This window comes from Rhinatrema bivittatum, chromosome 1 (assembly GCF_901001135.1).
Source record: "Rhinatrema bivittatum chromosome 1, aRhiBiv1.1, whole genome shotgun sequence".
Classification (NCBI taxonomy): domain Eukaryota; kingdom Metazoa; phylum Chordata; class Amphibia; order Gymnophiona; family Rhinatrematidae; genus Rhinatrema; species Rhinatrema bivittatum.
In genome coordinates, this window is record NC_042615.1 from 782,575,599 (window position 1) to 782,589,498 (window position 13,900).

The 13,900-nt window shown below is 47.0% G+C and overlaps 1 protein-coding gene across 5 annotated transcripts in view; it reads right to left on the minus strand.

Moving 5' to 3' along the window:
• Positions 1–13,900, minus strand: part of SMAD7 (SMAD family member 7) — a 100,024-nt gene that overhangs the window by 24,551 nt on the left and 61,573 nt on the right. For 3 of the 5 annotated variants that reach the window (XM_029580342.1, XM_029580351.1, XM_029580322.1), the window contains one exon: positions 9,504–9,578. In XM_029580342.1, the coding sequence (XP_029436202.1) occupies positions 9,504–9,578 (75 nt within the window). The remainder of the gene's footprint in view (positions 1–9,503; positions 9,579–13,900) is intronic. The other 2 variants (XM_029580360.1, XM_029580331.1) reach the window with 1 other exon arrangement.

The following is a 13,900-nucleotide window of genomic DNA, read 5'->3' on the forward strand; positions in this document are numbered from 1 at the left end:
AAATTAGATGGATAAACGTATCTGCTTAACTCGGCTGAGATATTCAGTGGCATGGCTGCACCACTGAATATACTCTGCTATTTTATAGATAGTCTCACTAACTACAGGACAGCCAAACAGCTGTCTTAGGACTTATCTGGCTAAGCCGGATAAAGATGAATATTGGCACCTGCCCTTCGAAGTTAGCCAGATTAGAGGTTCCACTCCAGCATGCCCCTGTCCTGCCCCTCACTCATCCAACTGGTTTCAGCGATGGCCGCTGAGTGCAGCCGAATACTGAGACACAACCCACTTAGCCGGCCTAATCAGAATTTAACTGACTTGAGTGGCGCCGAATATCAACCTCTTCACGTCCAAACCACAGTCTTGCCCGCGCCATAGTTACAGAAAAATGTAGAAAATGCCAATCTGCCAGTCAAACTGAATAATTTCTCGACTTACAGTTACCATAGGCTGGTAAATTATTTTACAAGCAGTTTTCAAAAAAATCACCTGGGGACCGATTATGGTTTGCCAAGCAGGGCTGTGATGCAAGACTTGATTATATATATATACATACACATATACATAAACTTCTCGGGTACGAACACGAATAACGGTCCATCTGCAGCAAACTGCAGCCCAGACAGATTGTCCTTTCTAATGCAAAATATTAAGATTTCTTAAAAACTGCTTTTCTATGGCTGACACAGCCCTTAGTGGGACTCGGAGGCATAGCAAGGCATTCCAGGCTAGCTCACTGTGTCACAATAAAAGGACAGTCTGCTAGCCTTAAGGGCTTTTGTCATAAAGATGAACCAGGCATGAATTAACATGTCCTCGCTGAACGGGACAAGGCCTGCTTTGGAAGGAACAGGATGGAAAGTAGAGTTTAGCATTGCACACATTCTTTCTGGCCGAGGGTGGTCCAGCCTGCAAATGGCAGGGCCGCTCCAAGAACAGGGTTGCAATTTAATCTTCCCTCTGTATTTCTGAGCCAAGCAACCAGTTCGAGTCTTCAGAATACCAACTTGCCTGATTCTCTTCCAATTTGGTTTTTCTTCCCAAGTCACTTTGTTTTTTGTTGTTGTATTTTGCTTTTACTTTTTAAGAATAAAAGTGTGCATCTTTCATCACGACCACAAACCCCAGGCTTTGAAATAATCTTCCTCAAACCCACCGCCATGCCTGCATGGAGTCATGAGAAGAACCGATGCAGCAGTATCCTAGCAGGCCGAAGATTCAGGATGGTGGGAGAAGGTTGGGTGCAGGGACTTTTCAGACACTGTAAATACAAATGTCTCTTCAGGTGTGGGATTAAGATACAGACGGCAGATAAGAACCATAAAGTCCATCTAAGTCTGGACAGGGTCTTTCTTGGTGCAAAGCCGTAAACCCCCAGTCGTTCCCTGTCTTTCTCCTCGCTTCTTTGTCACTACAGGTCCTCTGTTCTCAACCCAGGCTTTCTTGAATTCTGTTCCTGTTTTGCGGTATCAGAATGTCTCTGCCATATCCTTCCCCCCACCCCCTTTCTCCAGTGAAGTAGGGGCTGGCAAAACCCAGGTTCACATGGCACACCAGTGGCACAGGAATGCATTCTTACCGACACGCCGGTCACTGGAAAACACCAGTGCTGTGAGCAATGTCCAAACTTTGTGGGCGTGCTCTATTGACCCTGAGATGACCGAGATCAACAGAGCTGGCCTCAAATTTTCAAAAAATGTTCATGATGTGCCAACTTCTTTCCTGCAAGCCGTGTACCAGGTGGGTGAATGTCGACGGCAAGATATTGGAGGTAGCCAATGAATTCTGGGGTACTGCGATGGCGGCATCTAACTTCAGGAGGGGGGCAGTCATTCCTCCCCACTGCAGAAGGCAGCAACGTATTGACGGAAAACCTCTTTTCTCACCTCATCCCCTTCCTTCCCCCCCATGGCACCTGTAGTCATTTTTTTTATTTTTCTTTTGCCACATCGCCAAAAATGGTTGCTGAACCCTGACTTCAGGCTTTATAAAAAAAAAAATAAATAAATTATAAAACACCTTTCCTTCATTCAAGGCGGGGAACATAGTAAAACGCACATAATAAACCACAGACTACAACCTTCGGGGTGAATTTTAAAAGGCCGGCATGCACCAAAGCCAAGAGATACTCACAGAAGTCGGGCCAGTGCGTGCCACACGGATTTTAAAAGGCGCCCCCGTACGCACATATTTCCTGGTCCACGCACAAAGATTTTGTTCCGGAAAATGGGCGGGGCCCTGGCTGGGCAGGACATGATTTACGTGCACAAGCACGTGCTGGGATCCCCTACCGCGAAACTTTGCTTCTGCTAGGGAAAAAACTAGGCTAATTGGCGGGGTTTTAAGGGTAGGGGCTAACAGGGTAGAAGTGAGCCTAACCAGAGGGATTAGGAAGTCCTACTCTTTACCTGGGCGGACTGGGGAAACTGGTAATTGTGTCGCCTGCGCCTTTAAACATCCCCCCCACTTATGTGGCAGAGGCGGCATCTGCACACACATGTACGCGCCTACAGTCTATTTTATACCATGCATGCAAATACACGTGTATGTTATAAAATAGCCGCACCCTTTGGCGTGAGCTGGCATATGCGCACATGCATGCTCGTGGGGCGGTCTCAAAGTTACCAGCCCTCAATTTTAAAAGGAGTTGCACGTATAAATGTCTCATACTGTCAGAGCAATTTTCAAAAGCCATTTACTCACATGAAGTGCACTTACTTGCACGAGTAAATCCTATGGGCAGGATAATTCAACGGCATATTTTGTAGCAATTTTCTGAAGCCCATTTAGTCGAGTAAAGTGCATTTATACAAACGCTTTGGAAAATCAGGCCCTTCACTCTCATCTCTCAGGGCTTTTGCTGTAGGCCCTGCACCATTATAGCAACCCTTTCTCTCTGGATGGCCTGGATGCAAATTTTGATTGGGCGAAAGATGAGGCGTGGGTGGAGGGGAGAGGATGAAAGATGTCCCATTTCAACTCACACCTGAATCGCTTACAAAAATAAAAGCTTGCTAGTACAGCATGGCTGCTTTAAGAAAAATCTTTTTCGGCTCAGAGCACAGCAGCAGATTTTGGCCATTTTGACAGTGCATCGTGTGTGTATGTGGGGAGGGGTGAGGGGATGCTGGGATCGAAGTCAGTGGGTGTGACATCTAGAAGCTGTTTGGAAAGTTATCCATAGTCATTTTCATCTAATGGCAAACTACAATGATATTATTATGCGGCTCAGCAAATTCTGAGATGATCTTAGTCAATTCTTCTGAAGTCTGGCTATGTTTGCCCATCAGTTTTATATGCGAAAACCCAAACCCTAGTCGTGGACATCATGGCCTTTCTGAAAAGGGCTTTCTTTCTACATTTTGTGTCTATGGGGGCAAAACTCATCTGAAAATCAGACCTCAGGGGGCTAAAACTGATCACTAGAGAACATCGGACTTCCCACATAACTATGAAATGATTGTAAATCGACCTAAGCAGCAGTATCAGTATTGGCGCTTTCATCTTCTTTCAGTCATCTTCCTAATTCTCCCCTCACGACCACCGCAATCAATTGTATTTTTTTTTAATCATATCTTTACGCTTTTATTTTTGCTTTGGGCATCTTTTCTTATCACTAGGTTCCCCCCTGGTGAGAGGGGTTTTTTTTTCTCTGTTTTCTTTGCTGGAAAGGATTATAACAAAAAAATAATGCCGATGGAATTTATATTGGGGCAGAACAGAATTACAAATGTCCGATTGCATTCCGTAATGTGCACTGACACGAAGATTAATATGGTGGAGGCAGCAGAGGAGAAAGATGGTTTCAAAAAGCACATAATCTGACTGGGTGAGAAATAAAAATCAGAATGAAGAAAAAAAAAATCCCCTCTCTAAAAAAAAAAAAAAAAAAAAAAAAAGCCAGAACGAGTGGTATGTTAACGGATTTTGTTTAACTGTGATGGAACTTATTCCCATTTCTTTTCCAGGCATGATTGCTTTAAGAACTGCTGGCGAGGCCTCCCCCCTGCACCAGGGGCATCTGATGCCAAAGAGAGTTAAATCAGAATATGGCCAAAGTATGCTGTCATTAATCCACTGTCTCCAGTTTATTATACATGGCCCGTTTCATTAATACAATGTTCAGGCCTCACTAAAAAGCCACGTGGAGGATGGGGAGGGGGAGAGCAGAGGGTTTTTTGGTTGGTTTTTTTTAATCCGAAAGAGAAGCAAAAGGGCCTTTTTGATGAAAAGCTGGTGATGCTAAGCGGTTTCCATGAGCTTTTATGCTAGAACTATAATATTTGGAAAGATCCCCTTTAAAAAAAAAACCCAAAACAGTTAGGCACGTCCCAGCGTGCAAAGTGCGATTTTCTCCCGTCAAAGAAACCCCGCCACCCCTTCTTTGCTGCAAGTCCTGCTCCTTTTAAAGCCGCACACAAGACAACATGAAAGGGCAGCCCGAGTGAATTAAAGGTCGCCTCTGTGCATTTCAGGAGGAACCAGTTCCTTTGTGAGGACCCCCCAAGGGATTAAGTTTTCGCATGCAGCTCCTTTCTTGTTTTTTTTTTTTTTTTTTCTTCCCTTGCCAAAGGAATCAAGTCCCTGGCTCCAGCCTCCCAGACCTTCCTCCCACCCTGAACTGAGCCCCATTCATTAAGCTGGCTCGCAGCAGCAAGGCACAGGCCAGGAAGGAAAACAAGAAAACAGCCAGGCAAAGAGCAAAAAAAAAAAAGAGAGAGAGAGAGAGAGAGGCTGCTCGCTGCACGGAGGACGGCCCCGACTCACTCGCAGGAACTTTTTCCTGCTCTGCATTCCAAGCCACCATCTTCCAGAAAGCTTTTTAGCAACAGATTATCCTCCCGTTTACATCGGGGGGGGGGGGGGGGAGGGTCTGGGTCACATTAAAATGTTTTAGAAGTCAAAATGTTCTCTGCATCCAAATTTAGAAGCATGCCCCTTTTTTTCAGAAACTCAAAAGACATCATCACTATGCTCCCCCCCCCCCCCCCCCACACCAAAAGTAAGAAGAAAGAACACAATGTTTAAAAATCCAACCAAACCCTCCCAAATTTCTCTTTAACGGAAGCTCTTACATACTTCTACATTACGGGCACCCTTCCCCGTTCAACTTTGAAATCCATAGCCCTACTGAAGTTGGTCCGTGCGCGTTGAAAGCCGTTTGCTGTAGTTTCACCCTACAGCCAAGAGAAGGGTCTGGCTGGGGCTTGGAAAATGCAAGCTCTGACATCCGAGGTGACCCCCAGTCTTTTCCTACCCCTCCCCCAACTTCCAAGCACACCTTAAAGAGGCGCCTAGATGTATTACAGCCCTGTGAAATCCAGGACCCTCTCTTTGGCGCAATGCACGTGTTAATAAGAGCACAAGCAGTAAATCTGGGAGATTTAAGATTCCATGCAGCAGGCTCCAACTTACGTTGAAGTGTACATGAAACGAATGTGTTTGGAGACACTAACGAATGAGCTACAACAGCAGCAGAGGCGGGTGGCAACCCTGACAGACTTAACCGACTTGTTCAGACATGAGAGCCTGAAGACAAGAGTCCACTTCATCAAAAGGAATTACGGATGTGGCTCTTTTTTTCATTCTTGGCCTTTTTTTTTTTTTCTTCTTGCTTCTGCAGCCGAAATGTTGCGGGGCTGCCCTCGGTGCAGCACAGAGCCTGCCAATAAATCAAGGCTTTAATATAAAGCAAATGCTCCTTCCTGCTGGAGGCCACAGGGCTCGCGTCCCTCCTTCAGGAGTCAACAATCCGGGGGGGGGGGGCTCCTCGGGCCTCCACAGCCAAGGGAAGAAAGAAAAAAAATAAAAGGAGGGTTGGACAAGTGATGGGAAACGTTTTTTGGGGTTTTTTTGCGGAATTTCTGTAAAACTTTCAAAATAAAGAGCGGGCTCGGTGCCATCTGAAACAACAGATAAATCTTATCCGCTTTCAAAACTTCGGTGAAGTTCTCTGCCCCTTCTCTGCTTCACGGCCTGCCCAAAACACACAAACCAGCTCGTGCCTCCAGAGCAGCAGCAAGCAGCCTGCCATGCCGGTCTCTTGGTTCAACTTAGGCATCCTTTCCCGGTCTTTCTTTCGAGTCTCCACAACGTGAGCGAAGGAGTCAGTAACCCCGGCGATTCCGAAGCAGCAGGCCGAGAGCTACGGAAGCGTCCGGAGTTCAAATCCTGCTTCTCCCACTGCCTTGCCCAGCGGCCTGGGGCACGTCAAGTCGCCCTCCATTTCCTCAGGTTTACAAACTCAGGGGGGGGCTTTATTAACTGAGCTTTTCTCCCCAGAAAATAGGGAGGGGGGGGAAGCTTTAATGAATGAGGCCCGGGGACAGGGAAAATAATCTGCTGTGCCTGACCCGCAGCTACCGACGGAAAAAAAAAAAAAAAGGCGCGAGCTAATCCTACAACAGGTTTGATTTGTTATTGCTCTCACGCTTTCCCTGCACGTTTTAAATTACGCCTCCCCCGCTGCTCTCGGGGTATTCCTGCTTTACCACTAGGGGTCCCTGCGATGCCTCTTCCCCCACCCCGAGCTTCTGACCGCTGAGAGGGCAAAAAAGGAGGAGCCTTCCGAAACCCTGCCTACTCCTCAGGTCCTAACCAAAATAATTAGAATCAAATATACAGGGAAAAAAACACACACATACACGCAAATGCAAAAAAAAATAGTGGTTTTAACTCGGCTGGCAAGGAAACAAACAAAGTCATTAGCTAAAAAGCGATGTTTTTGAGCAGCCCTTGTAAAAGGACACTCAAAAGGAGGCGGTGTTGCTTCCTGCAGTGTAATCCGCCCCCCCCCCCCCCCCCTTCCCCAGCAGACCAGACAGATGAGATTTTATCAGTGGCACAAACCTTAAAAAACCCTTTTAAAAACTAGGACTTCCTCTGCTTATTTCATGTGGTATCCTGTGGCACTTAAGCCCCACCCTGCACTGTCTATTTCATGACTGAAAACCCAAACTGTTCCAACAACATCCTTACTGTTTTCATTCTAAGGTGGGGGTTTGTTTTTCTTTCTTTTAATTTTGACCTCTTATTTTTCCCTCCTCTCTGTAGCCTTAAACTCAAGAACAGTAAAGAAAAGCAAACAAACAAGCAAATAAATAAATTAATAAATAAAAGAGCCGGCCCACTGACTAAATGGCAAAAGTGCTCCGTGCTTTCCATGTAAAAGGACCTTTGCTTCGGATCAGTTCCCGGGCCAGAAGTCCGGGGACCAGGTCTGGGGGAGGGGCTGCCGTGGAGGCTGCGCTCACAGCCCCCCCCCCCCCCCTTGGCAGGGAGGCGGTCACAGTCATCGTGCAACGGTGACCTCTAGTGACCGGGCAACCAGGGTTCCCGAATGCACCGATGGACCCTGGGTGCAAAAGGCTGGGCCGAGCTATGGGGGGGATGGAGGACCCCCCTAACATGTTGAGAATGAACAACTAAAGGCAACAGTTATGTAGTATGGTTATTTGTTTGTGCCACACATGACCATAATAAATAATTTCAATGGGGGGGAGGGAAACAAGAACGAAAGGCCCGTGGAGCTGCCACAACTTCAGCGGCAAGTCCCAAAGAACAGGAAGAGGAAACTGCCAGGCAGAGAGATGGTACACAAACGGAGTTCCTGTCTTACGAAAGACCACAATTTTAATTCTCACGAGGGCCTCCCCCCATCCAATAAACCACAGTGTACCCTCCAGATAACAGGTAAAGTTGCATTACATTACACTGAAAAGTAAAGACAGGAGATGCTGGCGTACCCGGTCCAGAGAGAATCCGAATCTCAGCGCGCAGAGCTGCACGTTCAGCTTTCACTCACAGGGCACGGCATCAATCACTCAGCATCGGAAACAGCCCGACAGTGGGAAGCACCTTTTCCATCTACACTAACTTGGGTTTCTTTTTTTTTTGTTTGTTTTGTTTTTTTGATGGACGGATGACTAAAATTTAGTTAACCAGCCTCCCTCCCCTGGAGCCGTACATGGGGGGTTGATCATCTCAAGTGTACAAAGCGGATCCTGAAGTGTGAAACAGGAAGGTGCCATCCTGCTCCGGGGCAAATTCTTAGGCAGCTTTTAAAATGCTGGCAGTAAAGAAATGAGTTTCAGGACGACCGACTCCCCCTCCAAGTCTCTTTTTTAAACAGGGTCAACGAGGTGGAGTGGACAGACCCTGCGGCCTTGCAGATCACCCCCTCCGGGATCCCACCATTTGCCATGCTTTACCCTAGGGCTTTCATCCCATTCGTGACTTCCCCACCACCACCCTCAGGAAAAGGGTAGCCAGATGAGGCCTAAATTACCTCACACCCTCTCCGGTCCCCACCCAGTTACTATTTACAGAGAATTCACCGTGGCCTTTGTGGCTCCTTAAGACTTTTTAAAGAACCGGCAAAAAAAAAAAAAAAAATGCTATCTTGTGTGAGCTTTCAGAGACCTGAGATGCAGAGCTGGAGAAGGAAAAATCTAGAAAATGTCGGAGAGTTCTAGACAATTCACCAAAATTCCCAAGTAATGGAATGGAACAAGCACTTCTGGGTTATTTAAGCACCTGAAAGCACGGGGAAGTTTCCTCCAGACCTGAGATTTCACTACAAGCAAGCGCAAGGTTTGCAAATTTCATCCCAAAGTACCCTGGTATTTGAAGTCCAGCCTTTTCTACACGTTGCGAGGCAATTTTCAAAGGAGTTACGCGCGTAAATGTAACATACCATCGTCGCAATCTTGAAAAGCCATTTACTCCAGTAAAGTGCGCTTACACGAGCAAATCCTATGGACAAGCCATTTACTCCAGTAAAGTGCGCTTACACGAGCAAATCCTACTGTAGGAATTTTCAAATGCCCACTTACTCCAGTAAATGCCCTTTAAAATCGGGTCCCTAAGGCGTAGACTATATAGGGCCCATATACCCTGTATCTCAAAAAAACCCCCCAAAAAAACAAACTATGGCCCCTGTTTACTAAGCATGTTTCCCATAGCCACAACAACAATCGAGAAAACCTTTGATAAACAGGGCAGCCCTATGTTTACTGTGTAGGGCCCATGCTTACAGCCCTTTCATTCCTTCATCGAGTGCGGATATGAGAATAAATGTGTCACACAGGCTCTTTCAAGCCCCTTCACTGTTCCATTTTGGATTTGGAGTTTAGATTTAATTATGCATCTTACCAAACCTGAGCTTAAGACAAGTTATATTCAGGTACTACCAAAGGCACTGCCCTGTCCCCAGAGGGCTGACAATATAAAGAGGGGAGGGACCTATTTACTACTGGTTTTCTTTCATTTTGGGTCTGTGGGAAAACGGCTCAGTAAACAGGGCGCTAAGTTTGTACTTCAGGCAAACAGAGGGTCACAGGGAGCAGCAGTGGGAGGAGCAGGATTTCAACCCTGGCTTGCCTTATTCTCAGCCCACCTAACTCCATAATCACCGGGCCACTCACCCATGTCTCTACCCTGGTGAAGTCTATTTTGCAGAGAAATTTGTAAATAACCAGAGATAAAAGAAAGCGTCTTACCTGAAAGCCCCCCAGGGGCCAGATAATTAGTTCCCCCTGTTTCAGTGGAGGAAGGCACAGAATCTGGAGAATCTGCTGCAAAAGAGGGGGAAATAAAATAATAATCAAGCCCCGATTCATTTCACAGCCCAAGATAAATAACCCAGCCACAATAAAAACCCACCCAACCTTTCAAAACAGGAAATGTTTTCACTGTTCATCAAAGCCCAGCGGTGTGCACCTCCATCAGATCAGGTCTGTCTCTCCGGAAGCCCCCCCCACTAACATTCAAATTCATGCAGTTTGCAGGAATTGCTCTCCTTCTGCGCAGAACCGTGTTTTTATGCCGCATCCCTAGTTACTTAGCCCTCAGCCTTGGCTGCAATCCTTGGCTGGGACCCACACACTGAAACATTCACCCCCCCCCCCCCAATCTGCCCGCTGGGTGTTGTCATTGAACAATGGTGGGGACCCGCTCTCCCCTCCCCCACCAGGGTTTGCCAGCGATGCCCCCACAGCATCCCAATCCCCGCCTGCTCCTCCCCCTCCCCTCCCCAGGTGCTCTGCTTGCCAACTTGCCATCCTGCCATTGAACCAGCCCAGCCCCTTCCCCTTATGTTTCGATGATGCCTGCATAATTAAGTCACTGAGAGCCAAAGCTGCTGCAATGGCCAAACCTTTCCTATCCATAAGGCAACGTGGCTGCCATATTAGTAAACTTGGCTACAGAGAAATAAAGTTCAGCAAATAACTAGTAGAAGCGCTATCTTTTCATTGCATTGACTCAATATCCACTGCACTAACTCAATGACGGCAACATAGCTCTCCAAAGCTCACTGGAAAAGCATTATCAGGCCAATAGGGGTTGGACGCGCGTTTTCGATGCGCTGGCTTTACCCCTTATTCAGTAAGAGGTAATAGCGCGTTGAAAACGCGCGTCCAACACCCCCAAAGGTAGGCGTTAATTTCTGCCGGCGCCAGGGAAGTGCACAGAAAAGCAGTAAAAACTGCTTTTCTGTGCACCCTCCGACTTAATATCATGGCGATATTAAGTCGGAGGTCCCAAAAGTTAAAAAAAAGTAAAAAAAAAAAAAAATTTCAAAGCAGCCCGCGGCTTGAAAACCGGACGCTCAATTTTGCCGGCGTCCGGTTTCCGAGCCCGTGGCTGTCAGCGGGTTTGAGAACCGACGCCGGCAAAATTGAGCGTCGGCTGTCAAACTCGCTGACAGCCGCCGCTCCTGTCCAAAAAGAGGCGCTAGGGACGCGCTAGTGTCCCTAGCGCCTCTTTTTACCGCGGGCCCTAATTTAAATATTTTAGTTTACTGAATTGCGCGCACAGGACACTGGCCTGGGCGCTCGCCCGCTCTCCCGCGAACTTTACTGTATCGGCCCGTATGTTAGACCAATAGAAAGATATCACCTATCACCTATCCTTTATGTCTACAAATCAAAAGGCTAAATGCTAAACTGGCCGCTCAAACCTAGCTAGAAATTATTCAAATTTCTTTATTTTTTTTGTGGTGGGAGGTGGGGTTTCCTCCTGCTTATTTGGGTTTCCAGTTCAGTCAGAGATGGCATCTGCAGAGCTACAGCAACCTTGAGTCTTCATTCACAGCTACTTTGGGAGCCCTTCCCCCCTTTTACAGTGATAGTCCTGGGCTGTAGCCCACGGACCGCTGCTGGCTTGGGAACTGTTAATGTGCGCATCCTGACTCTGGCCAGCAGATGTCACCGTTGTGCAATGGCTGAGGCGCCTCCCCCCCCCCCCCCCCCCCCCCCAATCTTTGACAGGTTAACAGCAGGTCCATTATGTGTGATAAAGTGCGTTTATGTGAACAGATTTCCACTGTTCTTTGAGAACCGGACTGTGCTCGCCCTAAGAATACAGGGGACAATACAAGATGGTTCTGATAAAGGTTCTTAAGTTCAAAGCTAAAAATGCCCCTCCCTTCTCTTCCTCCCCACCCCTGCCTGGGCAGCTCCAGAGAAACTTCTCCAGCAGGCAGATCCGAGAGGTCCTGAACACTCTTGACGCAAGCAGCAGAGAGGTTTAGACTTGGCTTCACAAGGTGTCAAGGAAAGGTCGTTACACAGCAGAGCGAGCCTTCTAGATTTCCTTATAGTGGCTCCACTGAAAGACTTTTAACTAGAGGCCTTGGGGAATAGCTTCCTCGTTTCAACCAACCCCTTCCCGGGCAGGGCAGGTTTAAAGCAGGCAAACCTTCAGTTTAAGTAATCCTTTAGTTTAAGTAATCCTACCAAGATCCCCATTCTGTGCGCCTTTTCCTGACGCCAAGCCTGGCCACTGTGGGCCACTTTGCTTGGCCTTGTGGGCCACAAATCTCAGCAAGCTGGCCTTCTGGGCCACAAATCTCAGCAAGCTGGGGGGGGAGGGGTGCATGCTGGCACCCCCACTCGGTGCCTGCAAAGTCCGAATACAGGATGAACTCAGGGGATGAGATTTTTAAAACAGGGGATGTGAGGGGGGGGGGGGGGAGTAGCACACCTTATATTTAAAAAAAAATAATAATAAACTACAAGGAATAATAGTATATTAGGACAAAAAAAAAAAAAAAAAAAAAAGCTGCTTAGGAAGATGTAGCATCGGTGTGAGGCAGGCAGATGAATATTTTGGGCAACCTATAACAAAACCCCATGGCTCATGCAACCATCCTACGCTCTAAAAATATGAAGATTTCAGGAGGCCCGCTTCTGAAAATCAAAAGGGACAAGGACACACACATATAGGCGTGTAATCACAGTTTATCAGGGCAAAGTATAACCCAGAACAGGAATATACAGTTTAACAGGATACACTTAATCAAAGTGAGAACAATAGGGGAGCCAGGAAACGGAGTTACTTGTGAAATACTGGATGCCCTACACTTTCTAATTGGCTTGCAGTGTTTTCTGTGCTACAAGGAGATTGGTTGTTTAACCCTTTTACTCTCTGTCTGACGTAGGCCACCATTTCTTCTCTGCAATTACCTACATTCCTTAACCTCCACGCCGAGAGATTCCCACCAGCCAAAGTGTTTCACCCTTCTCCCCTTCGCTCCATGTCGCTGGGCAGCTCTGTGCTGTGGTTTGTCCCTGGGTCATACCACAGAGCAACACCGCATGAAACTCTTAAGGTGTAATGTTGCCCCAGGTTATAGTTACAGTAACTTGGTCAGCTGCCAGCAAGCCACACACACACACACACAAAAAAAAAAAAAAAGTTTATGAATGGTCTGATCTATTTCTTAGGTCTACAGATGGCAGCCACATCAATGCCTTCACTTTTTTAGACTTTTAACAATGGTTCAGCCCCGTCACACCCCCAACCCCACCCCCCCCTAACACTGCACCTCTCCTCTCCCTCAAGCTTTAAGCATGCTGCCATGGTATGCATTCAACAAACAGAAGATTTAAAAAAAAAAAAAACAACTTTTTTTTTTTTAAGTAGATTTTAACCAGGATTCCTGCTCTTCAAACGCAGTGCACTCTCCTTTCCACAGTGTGGTTTCTTCCTGAAGGCGCAGCTACGGACCCCAAGGTTGTATGCTGCTCGAGCGCTAAGCAAGAGAGAGTTTTGCTTGGCCTCTCTCCAGGGCCCCAGTGTCATTTCCCAGCCTGCCCTAGCAAAAGTTATCTGCCAGACTGGGGGGAGAAAAAAAAAAAAAAAGACGGAGGCCCGATTCTCATCTGCTGGACCAGAGAGACCCAGGCCTGAGACGCTGGTTTAAGTCACCCACTCTCCTCTGCTTTTTTGGCATTTCCCAGTATTCAAAGGGCATGCGGAGGAGGGCTGTTATTCTTTTTAAAATCTTTCTTTAAAATGTAATTAAGTTCCCAGGAGGCTTTATAAAAGCTAAATAATATAGCTCAAATATAAACCAGAGGGAAAAAAAATCTCCACAGCCCTGGGGGCGTTAGCAGTGAAAACCTCTGACTTCAAAGAACCCCTCGGTGAGTGGATGGATGAATATTCTGCTGTATAACTGCAAGGTCTGAGTGTGTGTGGGGGGGGGGAGGGGGGGAGTGCAGGCGGGAGGGCAGGGGAGGGGGTTGGGTACCTGCACCACCACCCACTCGTGCTCACTTATAATACAACTTTTTTTTTCTTTTTTTCTGAATTTCTACTTGTTAAACTGGTTATAATTTCCCAAAGTTTTCCACCGTTAAAATGATTTTCCTGGTTCTCACCTAATAACCCAAGATAAACAAATTAAATAACAATGTACAATGTGGCTAAGAAACCTTAAGGATACAGCAGGAAACGTAAATGTCAGGAATCCAACAAAGAACAATAGAGGAGAGAAACAGAAAGCAAAGGGTGGACCCCCAAGCCCCGCCTGGCCCCCCCTCCCCCCCCCCAAGCCAGCTCACTTTTCTCTCTGCTGGTCTGCGTTTATCTGCCCATCTGGGATTTCGTT